At 45.7% G+C, this 20,942-nt stretch overlaps 1 protein-coding gene across 5 annotated transcripts in view; it reads right to left on the bottom strand.

Annotated features, from left to right (window-relative positions):
* PRDM16 (PR/SET domain 16) overlaps positions 1-20,942 on the bottom strand; it is a 342,912-nt gene that overhangs the window by 29,005 nt on the left and 292,965 nt on the right. For all 5 annotated transcript variants that reach the window (XM_081954899.1, XM_081954903.1, XM_081954902.1 and 2 more), the window contains exon 4: positions 806-940. In XM_081954899.1, coding sequence (XP_081811025.1) covers positions 806-940 — 135 coding nt within the window. The remainder of the gene's footprint in view (positions 1-805; positions 941-20,942) is intronic.

The following is a 20,942-nucleotide window of genomic DNA, read 5'->3' as shown; positions in this document are numbered from 1 at the left end:
GGAAAAGGAGAAGAAGGAGAAGGAAAAGGAGGAGGAGGAGGAGAAGGAAGAAGAAGAAAAAAAGAAGGAGAAGAAAGAGTAGGAAGGAGAAGAAAAAGAAGAAGAATGAGGAGGAGGGAGAAGAGGGGGAAGAAGGAGGAGAAGGAGGAAAAGGAGAAGAAGGAGAAGGAGAAGAGAAAAAGAAGAAGAAAAAAGGAGGAGGAGAAGGAGAAGAAAAAGACGAAGAATGAGGAGGCGGAAGAAGACAGAGAAGAAGCAGGAGGAGGAGGAGAAGGAGAAGAAGGAGAAGGAGAAGAAGGAGAAGGAGAAGAAGGAGGAGGAGGAGAAGAGAAGAAGAAGAAAAAAAGAGGAGAAGAAGGAGGAGGAAGGAGAAGAAAGAAAAAGACAAAGAATGAGGAGGAGGAAGAAGGGAAAAGGAGGAGAAGGAAAAAGAGAAGGGGAAGAAGGAGGAGGAGGAGGAGGAGGAGGAGGAAGAGAAGAAGAACAAAAAAAAAGGAGGAGGAGGAAGAGAAGAAGAAGGAGAAGCAGATGCATTTTCATGGTCCCAACTCCTGTTTCAGGGCTCAGAACCAGCAGTCTTGCCCAGTGCTGACATGGGAGAGACAGAAGTGCATCTTTTGCTGGCCGGCAAATGTAAAAAGCAATGAAATGGTGCAGAGTTTGGTTTTCCTTTAGGCTATGAAGAAGATTTTACCACTTAGGTCTCACCTATGCTGGCAATCCCCACTTCGGTTTTTCCAACAACTTTAAGTCACAATTTTTTCCGTGCATGTGTGTTTGTGTATATGTGCACAAAAGTCCATACCTGGTCATTAATGGGACACACCACTAAGTTTTGTTCTTCGCTCGAGCGAGCGAGCCGGATATATTTCAACCAGTTCCCGTTGGACGTTGGGTTTCCATCCATGCAAAATTTGTTGAGGTCCAGAGCTTCTCCAGCCTGCAAGAGAGGATCGAGGGAGGTTGAGATGAAAGGAATCCAGAAAGAACTGATCGTGGCAGGAAGATAGATAGACAGACAGAAGACAGAGAGAGAAAAGAGAGAGAGAGAAAGAGAAGGAGAGAGAGAAATACAGAGAGAAAAAGAAGAGAAAGAGAAACAAAGAGAGAAAGAGAGAGAGAGAGAGAGAGAGAGAGAGAGAGAGAGAGAGAAAGAGACACACACAGAGAGATAGACAGAGAGACAGAGGAAAAAAGAGAGAGACAGAGAAGGAGAGAGAGTGAGAGGGGAAGACAGACAGAGAGAGAGAAAAAGGAGAGAGACAGAGAGAGAAAGAGAGACACACACAGAGAAAGAAAAACAGAGAGAGAGAGAGAAAGAGAGAGAGAATCAAGTTAAGTCCAGGCGGGTCCATTGTAGGGACATCACAAATGTTGGTCCATCAAACCGGATTTGTCTACTGGAACAAATCTAGGAGGACTTAAGATCTGGAGATCTTCTTGGAACATCTCACCAACCCCATCCGGGAGAAACCGAGAGACTTTCAGAAAAGTGGCTTTGTGTGGCCTCTCGTGTTCAACTTTTCACCAAACCTTTCACCTTCATGCGGGAAATCTGGGCCTCCCTTTTCTCTGACCCACTGCTGGCCTCTACATGAAGTGGGAGTTTTCAAGAAGAGATTGGATGACCATTTGTCCGGAATGGTATAAAATCTCTTGCTCGAGCAGGGGGCTGGACTAGAAGACCTCCAAGTTCCCTTCCAACTCTGCTATTCAATGCTCTAAGTGTGCATGTGGTAGGGCCCAAGGGATCCCCCTAAAAACAATACACCACCAACAACAAGAGAAGCCAGAGTTATTATCTTCAAGTTAGGCAGCCATATTAAATCTATTTAACATAGCGGTACTCAATTAGTTTCGGGAGGCCCGATGAGTAGCAAAATAGATGAGTAGCAAACAAATTTTCACAATTCACAAGCCAGTCAAAACTGACAAATTCTAGCTGGCAAGTCGAGTAGCAAACAAAAGATGAGTACAGGGGCATCAAAATGCGTTTGAGTACCAGATTCGGTGGATTTCAAAGCAGCTGCGGACCAAGAAAATAGATCAATCCAGACCAAGTTCTAGCTGGCGGGTTGAGTAGCAAACGAAAGAAGAGTACCGGGGCAAAATGTTCACTTCAAAATGCAGTTGAGTACCAGATTCGGTGGATTTCAAAGCAGTTGCGGACCAAGAAACTAGATCAACCCAGACCAAATTCTAGCTGGCGGGTTGAGTAGCAAACGAAAGAAGAGTACCGGGGCAAAATGTTCACATCAAAATGCGGTTGAGTACTAGATTCGGTGGATTTCAAAGTAGCTGCGGACCAAGAAAATAGATCAAGCCATACCATATAAACCCCGTCAATGCAAATCCCCAAATTTCCCAACTTTCTCATCGTCCCTTTGCCTTCATCCCTTGCAAATCTCGCCAGCTGTGAAGACAAAAAGACTCCCCCCCAACCCACCCCCCAAAAGGCAGCCACAGAGCGGTGCGCCTTGTTGCTGTTGAAACAATTTGGTTGGCTTCTGTGGACCAGATGTGGCTGTTATCACAAGCAGATCCTGGCTGCAGGTTGAATTCTCTATCGCGGGGCGGCTGGCTGGGGAACAGAGCCAGGCCTTTCCATCTGGGCTTTTCGCCTTCATAAAGTTTTATAGCTTTCCGAGGATACATCAGTCATAGGTTTTATGAGGCTTCGCGGCTCCCGCTCGGGCCAATAGAAAAATACCCGGTGGCTGGTGGGCTCCTGCCTTATGTCTCCCAAGGTGGGTTTTGGTAACAGCCACTTCTGAAGGGCTGCTAGTTACCTGGTTAAGAACAGACGGATGGAAAGCAAAGTCTGGTTCTTTGTGTTTTGTTTTGATTTTTGGTTTCTGCAGGCATCTTGGTTTAGAGTTACGAAACGGGTTTGAGGAATAAATGGTTTGTAGCTGTAAACTGGCCAGAGTTAGTCAGGAGATGGTTAGCCAGTAACACCCCTTAGGATAGGATAGGATTAGAATAGAATAGAAAATAGAAAAGAATACAGAACATAAAATATAGAAAATAGAACAGAAAGGAATAAAAGTATAGATTAGAATAAAGTAGAAAAGAATAGAAAATGGAAAAGTGGAATATAGAACATAAATATAGAAAATAGAATAGAATAAAGAATATAGATTAGAATAGAATAAAACAGAAAACAGAAAAGAATATAGAATATAAAATATAGAAAATAGAACAGAAAAGAATAAAAGTATAGATTAGAATAGAATAAAGTAGAAAAGAATAGAAAATGGAAAAGTGGAATATAGAACATAAAATATAGAAAATGGAATAGAATAAAGAATATAGATTAGAATAGAATAAAACAGAAAACAGAAAAGAATATAGAATATAAAATATAGAAAATAGAATAGAAAAGAATAAAAGTATAGATTAGAATAGAATAAAGTAGAAAAGAATAGAAAATGGAAAAGTGGAATATAGAACATAAATATAGAAAATAGAATAGAATAAAGAATATAGATTAGAATAGAATAAAACAGAAAACAGAAAAGAATATAGAATATAAAATATAGAAAATAGAATAGAAAAGAATAAAAGTATAGATTAGAATAAAGTAGAAAAGAATAGAAAATGGAAAAGTGGAATATAGAACATAAATATAGAAAATAGAATAGAATAAAGAATATAGATTAGAATAGAATAAAACAGAAAACAGAAAAGAATATAGAATATAAAATATAGAAAATAGAATAGAAAAGAATAAAAGTATAGATTAGAATAGAATAAAGTAGAAAAGAATAGAAAATGGAAAAGTGGAATATAGAACATAAATATAGAAAATAGAATAGAATAAAGAATATAGATTAGAATAGAATAAAACAGAAAACAGAAAAGAATATAGAATATAAAATATAGAAAATAGAACAGAAAAGAATAAAAGTATAGATTAGAATAGAATAAAGTAGAAAAGAATAGAAAATGGAAAAGTGGAATATAGAACATAAATATAGAAAATAGAATAGAATAAAGAATATAGATTAGAATAGAATAAAACAGAAAACAGAAAAGAATATAGAATATAAAATATAGAAAATAGAACAGAAAAGAATAAAAGTATAGATTAGAATAGAATAAAGTAGAAAAGAATAGAAAATGGAAAAGTGGAATATAGAACATAAATATAGAAAATAGAATAGAATAAAGAATATAGATTAGATTAGAATAAAATAGGAAAGAATAGAAAATAGAAAAGTAAAATATAGAACATAAAATATAGAAAATGGAATAGAATAGAATAAAGAATAAAGATTATAGATTAGAATAGAATAAAATAGAAAAGAATAGAAAATAGAAAAGAATATAGAATATAGAAAATAGAATAAAATAGAATTTAGAACCGAATAGAATATAGGGTAGGATAGGATAGGATAGAAATGAATAGAATAGAGAATAGAATAGAATAGAGAACAGAACAGAGAATAGAATAGAATAGAAAAGAAAAGAAAACAATAGAAAATAGAAAAGAATATGGAATATAGAATAGAATAGAATTTAGAACCGAATATAGGGTAGGATAGGATAGGAATGAATAGAATAGAATAAAATAGAGAACAAAATAGAACAGAACACAGAATAGAATAGAATAGAATAGAAAAGAAAATAGAATAGAATAGAAAAGAATAGAAAATAGAAAAGAATATAGAATATAGATATAAAATATTGATAATAGAAATGAATAGAATAGAATATAGAACCGAATAGAATATAGGATAGGATAGATAGGAGAGAACAGAATAGGAATAGCATTTAGACTTATATACCGCTTCACAGTGCTTTCCAGTCCTACTCTAACAGGTTTTCAGAGTCAGCCTTTTGCCCGCTCTCCCCCCAATCTGGGTCCTCCTTTTACCGACCTCGGAAGGACAAAAGGCTGAGCCAACCTCGAGCCGGTCAGAATCGAATTGCTGGCAGTGGGCAGAGTCAGCCTGCAATCTAACCACTGCGCCACCACACAACTTTACAATCTCCTTTTGCCACGGTTGTTAAACCACTGTAGTCCTTGAAAGGAATCACCCAGTCATTAAGTGAATCTGACTTCCCTCCCCCCCAGCCAACCCCCTTTGACTTGACCTCTCAGAAAATAACCGGGAAGGAAATAAATGACAACCAGGGATGCCGCAAACACAATTAAAATACAAGCCAGGTTGCCAAGCCCTTGAATTCTGATCACATGTGGAATGCAGCAACGGACGTAAGTGCGAGGACTGGCCGTAAGTCCCCTCTTTTTCTGGTGCTGCGTCAGTTTGAAACGTCCTTAAGCGAACGGTTTTATGTCGAGGACTACCCATACGAGTGAAAAAAAAAATCGCAAGGCAGCATCTTCTCTGTGGGATATCCCGGATGCGTTTCAAACTTTGGGAAAAGTTTTTCTTTTGCCCGTTGGCTCCACCATCCCGTAACCTCATGTGGGCTTCCCCCCCACATACACACACATGTGGGTTGTTTTTTTTTGGGCAAGACGCACAAAAATGTCCTTTTATACGGCCGCCGATCGATTCCGAAAAACGGGGCGATTCGTAAGGCCGGGAATATTTGGATAAACTTGTCAGCCCTGGGAAAAAAATAAAAAAAGCAAGAAAGGGGTTTTTGTCTACCGTGGGAGGGGAGGGGGTGAAAAAAAAGAGGGGTGGGGGAAATCAAGGAATGGTGATGGGCGTTTGTGTGTGTGTGTGTGTGGGGAGAGACACCTATTAGCCTGCCGTGGGGTTGCTGGACGTGATCCAACTTAAACCCGGCTTGAAACGGGCAGGAGGATGGTAAAAAAAATAAGAAGAAGAAGAAGGAGAAAAGAGAAGGAAGGAGGTATAACGAAGTAACTTTCCCTCGGAGGGCTTTAAGTGTTTCTGATTTATTTATCCGAATGCAGGCCTGACATCCGTCGGCAAGTCTTGGATGCGAAGGGGGCTGTGTGGGTTCGACAATGGGGGCTTTGTTGTGCGGAGGGAGGGAGCGGGAGGGGATTGGGGTGGGGGGGAAAACGGGGGGGGGGCTACCTGACAGTCAATTGAAGCCAGCTTTGCATGGCGATTTTTAATTTTTATTTTTACTTTTCTCCCTGCCTAACTAGGCCATTCCGATTTTGCATGTTGATTTACTTTTTATTTTTTTAATAATAATAATAATAATAATAATAATAATAATAATAATAATAATAATAATAATAATAATAATAATAATAATAATAATAATAATAAAAAAAGGATCCCCTTGGCTGGAGTCCAAGACCCCCGGGCCAATTAAGAGCAAAGATGAAGGGAAGGTTTCAGCCCGAGGGGAAAAAATGTGGTTGGGGTCTCCAAGATTCGACGCTCCCACCCACCCCCACTTTGGGAGAGGGGTCTTTTCCCCAGAAGGGAAAGTTGAGGGAGGGGCAGGATGGAAGCTTGAATGACGGAGGGGGGGTATATCTTTTGATTTCAAAGGGGGGGGGTTAAAATGCCCAGGGCATCTGGGGTGCGGAGAGGAAGAGGCTGATAGTGGGACAAGATGTTGGGGGTTAATTTATTCTGGAGTTTCAGAGGGGAAAAAACAGATCGTCCTTCCTTCCAATTTCTTTTTTTATTCTTCTTCTTCTTTGGTCTGAACTTCCTTCCTTCCTTCCTTCCTTCCTTCCTTCCTTCCTTCCTTCCTTCCTTCCTTCCTTCTTTGTCTATTCCCCTTCTTTCCTCTGACCTTTTCCTTCTTTCTTTTTCTATTCTCTGTCTTTCCTTTGAACTTCATTCCAATTTTTTTCTATTCTTCTCTCTGATCTTTCCTCCCTCCCTCCCTTCCCTTTTCCCCTCCTTTTTCTGTTCTTCTTTTTCTTTGCTCTGATCTTCCTTCCTTCCTCCTTTCTTCCCCTCCTTTTTCTATTCTTCTTCTTTCATCTTCCTTCTTTCCTTCCTTCTTTCCTCCTTCCTTCCCCTCCTTTTTCTATCTTCTTTCCTTTCATCTTCCTTCTTTCCAATTTCTTTTTCTATTCTTCTTTTTCTTTGCTCTGATCTTCCTTCCCTCCTTTCTTCCTTTTCTATTCTCCTTCTTTCCTCTGACCTTCCTTCTTTCCTTCTTTCTTTTTCTATTCTCTGTCTTTCCTTCGAACTTCATTCCAATTTTTTTCTATCTTCTTCTCTCTGATCTTTCCTTCCTTCTTCCCTCATCTCCTTCTTTTTCTATTCTCCTTCTTTTCTTTGACCTTCCTTCCAATTTCTTTTTCTTCTACTTCTTTGCTCTGATCTTCCTTCCTTCCTTCCTTCCTTCCTTCCTTCCTTCCTTCCTTCCTTCCTTCCTTCCTTCCTTCCTTCCTCTCCTTCTTTTTCTATTCTCCTCCTTTCCTTTGATCTTCTTTCCTTCCAATTTTTTTTCTATTCTTCTTCTTTGTTCTGATCTTCCTTCCTTCCTCTCTTCCTTTTCTTCCTCCTTTCTTTCTTTCTTTCTTTCTTTCTTTCTTTCTTTCTTTCTTTCTCTTTCCTTCCTTCCTCCTTTCTTTCTTTCTTTCTCTCTCTCTCTTTCCTTCCTTCTTCCTTCCTTCCTTCCTTCCTTCCTTCCTTCCTTCCTTCCTTCCTTCCTTCCTCCCTCCTTTCGCATTTTTGACTTGCAAGATGGAGACCCAACGGACGGAATGGAAGACGGGGAAAAGGCAGGCGAGGGAAGGAAGGAAGGAAGAGAAAGGATGAGACGAGGAGAAGAGAGGATGCCAAGAAATGGTTGTCCCTCCCAACATTTCCGAACGTTGAGGGGGCGAGGCGGGACGAGAAGAATCGAAATATTGAAAGACAAAACGAAAACAAGCACAAAAGGACAAACGCCGTCACGGTGCCTGGGTGGCTTCGTGGGTCAGAATCCCACCCTTCTTGCTTTCTGCTGACTACAGAATAATTTTGTCCCGAGCTTCGTTGTCCCACGCACTCATCGGGCCGCATAAAAGACGATCTGTCTCCCTCAATGGGACATTGTCCATGGAGACACTGCCTGAATTGTTGAAGGCTGGATCTTCCCTGCACGTCAAACAAGAAAACGTTTTTTGCCCCCACCGTTCCCTCTTTCCTTCGCGGCCAGGACATGGATGGAAACTCCCCCGACGGATGAGTCGTGGGATGCTCTTCTTTTTTGTCTTCTTTGCGGTGGGTGGGCGGGCACATGGCGAAGGCATCTGGTAACCTTCTGAAGATGTTCCACATTGGAAAAGACGAGGACACCTTCGGGGTGGGTGGAAACAATGGAGAACTGAGGACCTTTGTCTAGGGAGTGGGACGTGACTTGGTGTCCCTCACGTTGGCTGGCCCTTCTGCCCACAATGGGTGACCGTGGTCTGGCTGTCATCCCAAGATCTAAGGATGGGTAGATATCTTGAGGGAGATAGCCAGGATAGCAAGGGGAACTTCTGGCTTTGGAGGTCCTGGGCCGGTGGGTACATGGCAAACGGTTCTGGTAACCTTCTGAAGATGTTCCACTTGGGGAAAAGACGAGGACACCTTCGGGGTGGGTGGAAACAATGGAAAACTGGGGACCTCTGTGTAGCGAGTGGAAGATGAGAACATGGCCTTCAAAGACATGACTTGGTGTCCCTCACGTTGCCTGGCCCTTCTGCCCACAATGGGTGGCCGTGGCCTGGCTCTACAGATGTAATCTTCAAGAATGTGACTTGGTGTCCCTCACGTTGGCCGTCCCTTCTGCCCACAAGGATGGCCGTGGTCTGGCTGTCATCCCAAGCTCAAAGGATGGGTAGATGTCTTGAGGGAGATAGCCAGGATAGCAAGGGGAACTTCTGGCTTTGGAGGTCCTGGGCCGGTGGGTACATGGCAAACGGTTCTGGTAACCTTCTGAAGATGTTCCACTTGGGGAAAAGACGAGGACACCTTCGGGGTGGGTGGAAACAATGGAGAACTGGGGACCTCTGTGTAGCGAGTGGAAGATGAGAACGTGGGCTTTAAGGACATGATGGTGTCCCTCACGTTGGCTGGCCCTTCTGCCCACAATGGGTGGCCGTGGTCTGGCTGCCATCCCAAGCTCAAAGGATGGGTAGATGTCTTGAGGGAAAACCATGATAACAAGAGGACCTTCTGGCTTCAGAGGTCCTTGGTTGATGGACACCTAAGGAAACACCAGGTGGAGCTCCTAGCATATAGGATAGATGGAGACAGGAGTTTGGTCTGGATCTAGCCATCTTTGACAGATTTAACAGAGTCGGAAGGGACCTTGTAGGTCATCTAGTCCAACACACACACACACACACACACACACTACCCTACACCGTTTCTGACAGTCGCTTCTTGAAAGCTTCCAGTGATGAAGGTCCCACAACCTCTGAAGGCAACGTCTGTTCCATGGGTGGATTGTTCTTGGAGCTATCTTCTGAGTTTCTGGGATTTCCAAGGAGGTCCTAGATGATCCACGAAACCCAATGGATTACAGAAAGCTTCTTTGGTTGAGCTAATGAAGGATTTACCCGTATACAGTAAATAAGATAAAACAGCGCTTGGCTCTTGAGGGTGCCACAATTTGGGATATTCCCATTTGGTTCTGTGCCCTCCTCGGCTGTGCAGTGCGTAGAAGAGATACGAATGCATTTATTTCCGATTTACCAAAGCAAACAAACAAACCACGATTTCTATCTGGGGTTTTTAAGATGTGGGTTTATGAGGATTTGGGATGCGGCTGGCACAGGAAGGCCTCAGAGCAGTTACGTTTCATGGAAGGTCATTTTCGCTTCTTCTTCCACCGTTGTCACTCAACTGCCTTGTCTACAAGAGGGGCTTAGAGTGACAAGCAGGCAACCTAAGGAAATAAATCAAAGGCCTCTCCCTCCAAAACGTGACAACAAATTAATTAAAAGGGGATGTTACAAAGAGCTTGCTGGATCCTTCCGAGGTGGGTCAAATGAGGACCCAGATTGTTGGGGGCAAAAGGCTGACTCTGTGAATTGCTTAGAGAAATCACTGTAAAGCGGTATATAAGTCTAAGGGCTATTGCAAGGAAGGAAGGAGAAAGAGAGAGAGAGAGAAGGAAGGAAGGAGGGGGAAGGAAGAAAAAAAGGATGGAGGAGGGAGGGAGGTGAGAGGGGGAGGGAGGAAGGAAGGTGGGAGAGGGAGGGAGGCAAAAGGGAAGGAAGGAAGGAGAAAGAGAGAGAGAGAAGGAAGGAAGGGGAAGGAAGAAAAAGGAAGAAGGAGGGAGGGAGGAAGGTAAGAGGGAGGGAGGAAGGAAGGTGAGAGAGGGAAGGAGGGAGGCAAAAGGGAGGGAAGGAAGTCGAGAGAAAGAGGATGGAGGATGGAGGAAGGAAGGCGAGAGAGGGGGAGGGAGGGAGGTGAGAGAGAAGAAGGGAGGGAGGAAGGAAAGACGGTGAGAGAGGGAGGGAGGAGAAAGAGAGAGAAGGAAGAAAGGGGGAAGGAAGAAAAAAGGATGGAGGATGGAGGAAGGAAGGCGAGAGAGGGGGAGGGAGGGAGGGAGGGTGGAGAAAGAGAGAGAAGGAAGAAAAAAGGATGGAGGAGGGAGGGAGGAAGGTGAGAGAGAAGGAGGGAGGGAGGAAGGCGAGAGAGAAGGAGGGAGGGAAGGAAGGAAGGAAGGGAGGGAGGGAGGGAGGGAGGAAGCTAAATAAGGGATCTGGAGGCTAAACCCTATGTTGAATGACTGAGGGAAGTAGGTATGTCTTACTAAGAGAAGGACCAGGAGAGACAGGAGAGCATCTTCCAATATTGGAGGGGCTGCCCCAGAGAGGAGGGGGTCAAGCTATTCTCCAAAGCCCCCGAAGGCCAGAGAAGGAAGAATGGATGGAAACTGACCAAGAAGAGATTCAACCTGGAGATAAGGAGGAATTTTCTGACAGTGAGGACAATTAACCAGTGGAACACCTTGCCACCAGAGGTTCTGAATGCTCCATCCCTGGAGGTTTTTAAGAAGAGACTGGACAAACCATTGGTCTGAAATGGCACAGGGTCTCCTGTTTGGGCAGGGGGCTGGACTAGAAGACCTCCCAGGGCCCTTCCAACTCTGTGGTTCTATGTTCTAAGGAAGGGGGAGGGAAGGGCAAGATTGATGAAGATGAGTACCGAGAGGGAGAAGAGGGGCCCGGATTCAAACTCCAAAGGATGTGCAAAGAAAGATTTATTACACATGCTATTAGGATGAGGTAAGCAAGGATATAAGGGTCGTGTTGTTGTTTTTTGGAGGGGGGACATGGGATAAATCGAATTATAAGGCTGTGGAAAGAAGGTCACACTGAATCTCTGGGAAGGGAGAAAGCTGGATTTATGTTAAGGTTACAAATGAGCAGGTCGGTTCTGCAGCTTAGGGAAATTGGGGGCTGCCCCCTCCCTCTCTTACACCCCAAAAACGTGAATTTCAAATGCTCGGCCTCAGGAGTAGCCAATCCCAGGTTCAAATCCCCAGATTGGCTAGGTTTGACAGACACTGGACTAGGTGCTTTCCATTTTTTCCTTCCTTCCTTCCTCTCTCCTGCCCTTCTTCCTTCCTTCCTCTCTTCTGAACTCCTCCCCTTCCTCTTGCCCTTCCTTCCTCTTTCCTGCCCTTCTTCCTTCCTTCCTTCCTCTCTTCCACACCCCTCCCTTCCCCTTCCTTCTTTTCTTCCTTCCCTCCCTCCCTCCATTTCTCCTTCCTTCCTTCCTTCCTTCCTTCCTTCCTTCCTTCCTTCCTCTCTCCTGCCCTTCTTCCTTCCTTCCTCTCTTTCACACCCCTCCCTCTTCCCCTCCTTCCTTCCTCTCTCCTGCACTCCTTCGCTCCCTCTTGCCCTTCCTTTATTCCTTCCTTCCTTTCTTCTGCACCCCTCCCTATTCCCCTTCCTTCCTTCCTTCCTTCCTCCTGCACTCCTTCTCTCCCTCTTGCTCTTCCTTCCTTCCTTCCTTCCTTCCTTCCTTCCTTCCTTCCTTCCTTCCTTCCTTCCTGCCTTCCTCCTGCACTCCTTCTCTCCCTCTTGTTCTTCCTTCCTTTCTCTCTCCTGCTCCTTCCTTCCTTCCTTCCCTCTCTTCCTCCCTCCATTTCTTCTTCCTTCTTTCCTCCCCTTCCTCCCTCCCTTTTTCCTTCCTCCTCCTCCTCCCGTCCTCAGGGCCAGCCTCCCCCCACCCTCCAGCCCACCGGGGGGACGTGGTTGGCTCCTGACCGGCTTGACAGCCGTGATTAATATCGCGTATTAGGAGATTCCAGTGGAAATATTTGAGAGCAAGCTGTGTTGTTCAGTTCTCATCAGCCGGTTGGGTCTACAGGCCTATTAAAAACAGCGGGGGATTTGCAGACTTCATCAGAAAGTCTGCAGCCGGGAGGGGAGGAGAGGACACACCGAGCCACCCAGGGCAAACGCCCTGCCCTGCCGGCTGCCCCTTCGGCTGACTCGGCTCTTGGGGGGTTCATTTCCATGGGATCATGGGCACGGCTTTGAGATAGGATGGTGCAGCCAGAGGAAACGGGCTTGGGAGAGGAGGAGGAGGAGGAAGAAGAGAAAGAAGAGGAGGAGAGGGAAGAGGAGGAGGAGGAAGAGGAAGAAGAAGAAGAGGAGGAGGAAGAGGAAGAGGAGGAAGAGGAAGAGGAGAAGGAGGAGTATAATGAGGAGGAAGAGGAGGAGGAAGAGAAGGAGGAGGAGGAGAAGAGGAGGAGGAAGAAGAAGAGGAAGAGGAGGAGGAGTATAATGAGGAGGAAGAGAAGGAGGAGGAAGAGGAGGAGGAGGAGAGGAGGAAGGAGGAGGAAGAAGAAGAGGAGGAGGAGGAAGAAGAGGAAGAGGAGGAGAAGGAAGAAGAGGAAGAAGAAGGAGGAGGAGAGGGAGGAGGAAAAAGAAGAAGGGAAGGAGGAGGAGAAGGAGGAAGAGGAGGAGGAAGAGGAAGAAGAAGGGGAGAAGGAGGAGTATAAGGAGGAGGAAGAGGAGGAGGAAGAGAAGGAGGAGGAAGAGGAGGAGGAGAAGAGGAGAAGGAGGAGTATAAGGAGGAGGAAGAGGAGGAGGAAGAGGAGGAGGAGAAGAGAAGGAGAAAGGAGGAAGAAGTAGAAGAAAAAGAGGAGGAAGAAGAAGAGAAAGAGGAGAAGGAGGAAGAGGAAGAAGAGGAGAAGGAGGAGGAGAAGAAGCTTTCACATAACTGTGAAAAACATCCCTAAGTCCCTTTCTTTCTGTGTGGTTGTAACTTCCAACTGTCCCTAAGTCAAACCCTTGTAACCCGAGGACCCCCTGTCCCTCCAAAATACCCCCTGCTCTTTTTTAACCCCCTTCTTGACTGGCTCCCCATCCAAGAAAGCCTCCCCGTGGCTGCCATATCTTCTCAATTTCGTCTTTGGGACTTCATACTCCTCGGGACTTGACCTGTTCCCGAAAGGATGAAATTTGGGGGGTGTCAGGAGGGGCCGTGAAGGATGAAATTCTCCCAAGGGACCCATCTGCCGGGAATCTCGACCCATAAGGCACGTCCTTCTGAGGAGGAGCAGCTGTTTTGTGTCTTACCGGCACGCAAAAGTTGCCGCCATCCGCCCGACAAATTCGTCTTGCGTTTCAGCCGAGGCCGTCAAAAAAATATGCACCAAGACGTTAGTCCGGTCGATGCTTCCTAATTTAACCCATGGACTCTGGGACGGATCTGATTTTAAGATCCCTGTGGGAAAAAATCCACTTGGGCACAGAGAGATCTCTCTACGCAGGTAATCCTCGATGTACAACAGCTTATTTAGTGCCCATTCAGAGTTATGACGGCATTGTAAAAAGGTCTTCTAGTCCAACCCCCTGCTTAAGCAGGAGACCCTCAACCAAGTCAATCAATCAATCAATCAATCAATCAATCAATCAATCAATCAATCAGAATAGAGCTAGAAGGGACATTGGAGGTCTTCTAGTCCATTCCCCATGCTCAAGCAGGAAACCCTAGACCATTTCAATCAATCAATCAATCAGAATAGAGCTGGAAGGGACCTTGGAGGTCTTCTAGTCCATCCCCGTGCTCATGAAGGAGACCTTAGGCCATTTCAATCAATCAATCAATCAGAATAGAGCTGGAAGGGACCTTGGAGGTCTTCTAGTCCATCCCCGTGCTTAAGCAGGAGACCCTAGACCATTTCAATCAATCAATCAATCAGAATACAGCTGGAAGGGACCTTGGAGGTCTTCTAGTCCATCCCCGTGCTCAAGAAGGAGACCCTAGACTATTTCAATCAATCAATCAATCAATCAGAATAGAGCTGGAAGGGACCTTGGAGGTCTTCTAGTCCATCCCCATGCTCAAGGAGGAGACCCTAGGCCATTTCAATCAATCAATCAATCAGAATAGAGCTGGAAGGGACCTTGGAGGTCCTCTAGTCCAACCCCTTGCTCAAGCAGGAGACCTTGGACCATTTCAGTCCGTCAGAATAGAGCTGGAAGGGACCTTGGAGGTCCTCTAGTCCAACCCCCTGCTCAAGGAGGAGACCCTAGGCCATTTCAGAGAGGTGTCTGTCCAGTCTTTTCTTTAAAACCTCCAGTGATGGAGTTACTTATAACATCTGGTGGCAAGCAATTCCACTGGTTAATTGTCTTCATTGTTAGGAAGTTTCTCCTTAATCCGAGGTTGCTTCTCTCCTTGATGAGTTTCCATCCATTGCTTCTTCTCCTGCCTTCTGGTGCTTTGGAGGATAGCTTGACTCCTTCTTCTTTGGGGCAGCCCCTCAAACATTGGAAGGATGCTCTCCTGTCTCCCCTGGTCCTTCTCTTCCAGCCGTGTCCAGTTCCTGTAACCGTCCGTCGTATGTTTGAGCCTCCAGTCCCCTCATCATCCTGGTTGCTCTTCTCTGCACTCTTTCTAGAGTCTCCACCTCTTTTTTAATAGTCTGGTGACCAAAACTGGACACAGGATTCAAATCTATTTACTACGGGTTCTGTGGGCGTGGCTTGGTGGGCGTGGCAGGGGAAGGATAGTGCAAAATCCCCCTTCCCTCCCGATCAGCTGGGACTCGGGAGGCAGAGAATAGATGAGGGCGAGGCCAGCCAGAGATGGTTATTTACCGGTTCTCCGAACTACTCAACATTTCCGCTACCGGTTCTCTCCGGAACTGGTCAGAACTGGCTGAATCCCATCTCCGGTACGAACACTTCCCCTGATTTTGATGGAAAGAAATAGAAGAGATGGAAGAAAATATCGTGCGTGAGAGCCATGTCCCAATATTGGAGGGGCTGCCACAGAGAGGAGGAGGTCGAGCTATTTTCCGAAGGCCAGACAAGGAAGAATGGATGGAAACTGACCGAGGAAAGATTCAACCTGGAAATAAGGAGGGATTTTCTGAGAGTGAGAACAATCAGCCGATGGAATAGAAGTTGCCTTCGGAAGTTGTGGGAGCTTCATCCCTGGAGGCTTTCAAGAAGAGACTGGACTTCCATCTATCAGAAATGTTTTAGGGTCTCCTGCTTGGGGGAGCGGGGGGTTGGACTAGATGACCCCCAAGATCCCTTCCAACTCTGTTATTATTCTGTTATTCAGAAGTTGTGGGAGCTTCATCGTTGGAGGCTTTTAAGAAGAGACTGATCTGCCATCGGTCAGAAATGGTGTAGGGTCTCCTGCTCGGGTAGGGGGGTTGGACTAGATGACCTACAAGGTCCCTTCCAACTCTGTTATTCTGTTATTATTCAGAAGTTGTAGGAGCTCCATCTCTGGAGGCTTTCAAGAAGAGACTGGACTGCCCTCTGTCAGAAATGGTGTAGGGTCTTCTGCTTGGACAGGGGGTTGGACTAGATGACCTCCAAGGTCCCTTCCAACTCTGTTAATCTGTTATTATTCTGCTATTCAGAAGTTGTGGGAGATTCATCGCTGGAGGCTTTTAAGAAGAGACTGGTCTGCCATCGGTCAGAAATGGTGTAGGGTCTCCTGCTTGGGTAGGAGGGTTGGACTAGATGACCTCCAAGGTCCTTTCCAACTCTGTTAATCTGTTATTATTCTGCTATTCAGAAGTTGTGGGAGCTTCATCGCAGGAGGCTTTTAAGAAGAGACCGGACTGCCCTCTGTCAGAAATGGCGTAGGGTCTCCTGCTTGGGCAGGGGGTTGGACTAGATGATCTCCAAGGTCCCTTCCAACTCTGTTATTCTGTTATTATTCAGAAGTTGTAGGAGCTCCATCTCTGGAGGCTTTCAAGAAGAGACTGGACTGCCCTCTGTCAGAAATGGTGTAGGGTCTTCTGCTTGGACAGGGGGTTGGACTAGATGACCTCCAAGGTCCCTTCCAACTCTGTTAATCTGTTATTATTCTGCTATTCAGAAGTTGTGGGAGATTCATCGCTGGAGGCTTTTAAGAAGAGACTGGTCTGCCATCGGTCAGAAATGGTGTAGGGTCTCCTGCTCGGGTAGGGGGGTTGGACTAGAGGACCTCCAAGGTCCTTTCCAACTCTGTTAATCTGTTATTATTCCGTTATTCAGAAGTGATGGGACCTTCATCCTTGGAGGCTTTCAAGAAGAGACTAGACTGCCATCGGTCAGAAACGGTGTAGGGTCTCCTGCTCGGGAGGGGGGGTTGGACTAGATGACCTACAAGGTCCCTTCCAATTCTGTTGATCTGTCATCTATAATATCTTCTTGTTAAGGCAAACTTAATGGAAGGGGGAGGATTTTTTTTTAAAACAAAGATGTGTTTTATATAAACGACCACCCTTAGAAGAAAATTGCCAGCATGATATTCACAAGTAAGGCCACGATTTGACCGGTGACCTCTGCGACTAAGTCGACACTTCCCCCCCCCGCCCCGGACACTCATCGTTCAACACTCATCGTTCTCGTTGTCCTTCTGACAATTTGCAGGCCCAGAAAAACCTGACCACGCTTATCTCCTGTGCGGGACGCTGACAATCCCTCATTGGCAGAGACGCGGCGAAGACGTCTCGAAATTCGGCTGGCAGACAAGTTCACGGCCCACCGCCGGCCGACCACGCAGCAAGGGGGGGGGTTGTGTGTGTGTGTGTATGTGTGCCCCCTTTTTTTAAAGTCCGAAAAGTTATAAAACGGGACCCCCCGTCGGCGTCTCCATCTTTCCCCGGGAAACGGTCCCTGATTGGGGACCTGCCCTAATCATTTCCAGAATAAGTTACCTGTAATTTCGCCCGTGGCACAGACCTTGTTCTCCGTTTCCATCCCTCCCTCTGCGTCCATTCAGAGTCCGATTGGCGATGCGGATGGAGCTGAAATCCATTTAATTGGGGGGGGGGTTGGTGCTGGGTTTTGGGGGTTATTGTTTTTTTTGCAAAAAAATTACATGTACAGTTTTTACCCTCTCGGCGGATGGGGTGGGGTCCTAAAACCTTTGATTATTGTTATTTTTTCTTCTTCTCCCTTTTAAAAAAAGGGGAGGGGGGCATGGGGAGCGGTAGATGGAGGTGAAGCGTACGGGGGGGGGGGGGCAAAAAAAGAAAGAAAGAAAGAAAGAAAGGAGGAAGGAAGGAATATAGTGCTCATTTCCAGCCTATTATGTTTGGCTACTGAAAAGGAAGGCGGGGGGTCAAATGATGCCAGGCGCCCTTCACCTTGGTGGAAGATACGCTTCCCCCCCCAAAAAAACCAGCGCCTATTTCAAGGCGCCCCCCTCCCCAAACCCACCCCACCCGAAAGCTATATTTTGCGAGGAAAATGGCCCATTAAGGAGGCAGAAGCTGTGAATTCTTTTGCCAGGGGAACAAAAGGGAAAGCACAGTGCGGAATTGAGTCATGGGTTTTGAGTACATTTTGGGGGGAAAGGGGAGGAGGGGGGGCGGAGGGCAAAGAGAACAATGTGCCCCCTTTTGCCAACTGTAACCCCTCTCCGGCGTCTCCTCCCTTCTTTTCTCTTTCCCCTGCCATCGCAAATTGGCACCGGGCATCAAAGATGAAGTTGACTTGGGCTGCTTTCTGCTCGTGTTTTTTTTTGTTTAAATTCCTCTTTTCTTTTGTGTTTTGGCCTCTTGGGGGGGGGATGCTATCGCTCAAGAACCCACGGAAGGGTGCGCCCAAGAGAAGAAGGGGAACGGGGGTGGGTGGGGCGGAAAAAGGCCGTGGGGTTGGATTGGGGGTGGCAAGGAATTAAAAGATAAGGCGGCAGAGCCTTTGATCTGGGATGGATCTGGGATTAACAAGGATAACAAGAGCTGGAAGGGACCTTGGAGGTCTTCTAGTCCGACCCCCTGCTCAAGCAGGAGACCCTAGTCCAGTGATGGCGAACCTATGGCACGCGTGTCACTTCCGGTTTGCTTGGAGGGTGGTTTTAAGCGTTCCGAAGGCTTCAGGGAAGCCTCCGGACGGTCCCTGAAGCCTCCGGAGGGTCTCCGGGGAGCGGGGAAGTCTCTTTTCGCCCTCCCCAGGCTTCTATAAAGCCTCTGGAGCCTGGGGAGGGAGAAAAAAGCATGTAAAAATGGGGGGGGGGTCACGCGTTGTGTGCGCATGTGCACTGGGGGCTCGCGCATTGTATTATGGGTGCAGCATGCCCGCACACGACCCCCCTGCGCTCCCCCCACCTGTGGCACGCGAGCCAAAAAAGGTTCGCCATCGCTGCCCTAGTCCATTTCAGTCAATGAGGATAGAGCTGGAAGGGACCTGGGAGGTCTTCTAGTCTGACCCCCTGCTCAAGCAGGAGACCCTAGACCATTTCAATCAATCAATCAATCAATCAATCAGAGTAGAGCTGGAAGGGACATTGGAGGTCTTCTAGTCTGACCCCCTGCTCAAGTAGGAGACCCAAACTATTTCAATCAATCAGAATAGAGCTGGAAGGGACCTTGGAGGTCTTCTAGTCCAACCCCATCTCTTCTTGAAAACCTCCAGTAATGGAGCACCCATAACTCTGGAGGCAAGCTGTTCCACTGGTTAATTGATCTGGGATTAGAGAATCAAGTGGGAAGGGACCTTAGAGGTCATCTAGTCCGACCCCTTTCTCAAGCAAGACACCTTATACTATTCTGGACAAATGCTTGCCCAGTCTCTTCTTGAAAATTCCAGTGATGGAGCATTCACAACTTCCAGAGGGAAGCCATTCCCTTCCCTCCCTCCTTCCCTCCTTTCATCTGTCCTGCATCTTGACCATCTCAGGGCTGGAAGGGACCTTGGAGGTCTTCTAGTCCAACCCCCGCCCAAGCAGGAAACCCTAAATAACCATCCATTTCCTCCTGTGATGAAGCTCCCACAACCTCTGGAGGCAAGGTGTTCCACTGGTTAATTGATCTGGGATTATAGAACTACAGAATCACAGAGTTGGAAGGGACCTTAGAGGTCTTCCAGTCTGACCCCCTGCTCAAGCAAGAGGCCTTATACCCGGGATGGCGAACCACACGGAGTCATTTCTTAGGGCACGCGAGGGGTTGCCCTGCCACATCCAGCATACGCCAGCAGATTTCAGCCTTCATTTTCCGCTGTTTTTCACCCTCTGGAGGCTTCCCTTTTACTTCATGTCTCTCCTTCCTTCTTTCTTTTTTCTTTCTCTCTCTCTCTCTCTCTCTCCCTTCCTTCCTTCCTTCCCATCCTCCTTCCTTCCTTCCTTTCACTTTTTTCTTTCTTTTTTCTTTCTCTCTCTCCTTCCTTCCTTCCCACCATCACATCTTTCCTTCCTTACCATCCCTTCCTCATTCCTTTTACTTTCTTTCTTTCCTTCCTTCATATTATTATCTTTTCTTTCTTTCTTTCTTTCTTTCTTTCTTTCTTTCTTTCTTTCTTTCTTTTTCCTTCCTTCCACTTTATTTCTTTCCTTCTTTCTTTCCTTCCTTCATAATACTATCTTTTCTTTCTTTCTTCCTTCCTTCCTTCCTTCCTTCCTTTTACTTTATTTCTTTCCTTCTTTCCTTCCTTCCTTCATATTACTATCTTTTTTTCTCTTTTCTTCCTTCCTTCTTTCCTTGTACTTTATTTCTTTCCTTCTTTCTTTTCTTTCTTTCTTTCTTCCTCCCTCCCTTCCTTTTACTTTATTTCTTTCCTTCTTTCTTTCCTTCCTTCATATTACTATCTTTTCTTCCTTCCTTCCTTCCTTCCTTCCTTTTACTTTATTTCTTTCCTTCTTTCCTTCCTTCATATTACTATCTTTTCTTTCTCTTTCTTTCTTTCTTTGTTTCTTTCTTCCTTCCTTCCTTTTACTTTAATTCTTTCCTTCTTTCTTTCCTTCCTTCATATTACTATCTACCCTTCCTTCCTTCCTTCCTTCCTTCCTTCCTTCCTTCCTTCCTTCCTTCCTTCCTTCCTTCTTCCCTTTCCTTCCCTTTCCTTCCCTGAGACTAGAGTCCAATCTTTCTCCTGTAATTTTAAGGGTTGGGAGCTGCGCTGGGAATCAGTGAAGGATGAAATCAATGGAAGGTATAAATTGACGTTGATAATAAACAAAGCACAAAGCCACTGGGGATAAATCAGAAGTTTTGCTGAAGGTCGGAAAGAGGACTCCCAAGTGACCAGATCAAGGGCCTTCAACTCCGCTCGCCAACGCAGGTCCCAGGAGAGGTGAAAGGAGAGCAGGAGGATGGGTCTTGAGTTATGGCCTCAACTTACTGTATAACAGTTCCTTCAAAGTGGCAAGAGCACTTATGGCCATTTTTCACACTTACAACCGTTGCAGCTTGCCCTTGGTCACGGGATCAAAACTCAGACGCTTCGAATTTACGACGGTGTCCCCAGGGTTGCGAGATCCCCTCGTGCGACCTTTTGACAAGCAAAGTCAATGCGGTAGCCCGATTGGGGTAGATTGAAATATAATTTTATTTTATTGATCTCTGTATGGAAGTGTTGCATTTCATTCCGATTTCATTTTAAGTTGCATTTCGTTCCAATGTCATTTTAAGTTGCATTTTGTTCCAATTTCATTTTGAATGGTATTTTATTCAGATTTGATTTTAAATTGTGTTTTGTTCCGATTCGATTTGATTTTAAGTTGTATTTTATTCCTATCTCCTTTCAAAATTGTATTTTATTCCGATTTCATTTTAAATTGTACTTTATTCCGATTTCATTTTAAATTGTACTTTATTCCGATTTCATCTTAAATTGTATTTCATTC

This window comes from Natrix helvetica, assembly GCF_964273705.1.
Source record: "Natrix helvetica genome assembly, chromosome: 5".
Classification (NCBI taxonomy): Eukaryota; Metazoa; Chordata; class Lepidosauria; order Squamata; family Natricidae; genus Natrix; species Natrix helvetica.
Note: the sequence above shows the minus strand (reverse complement) of the source record. Positions and strands in the feature narration are given on the sequence as shown.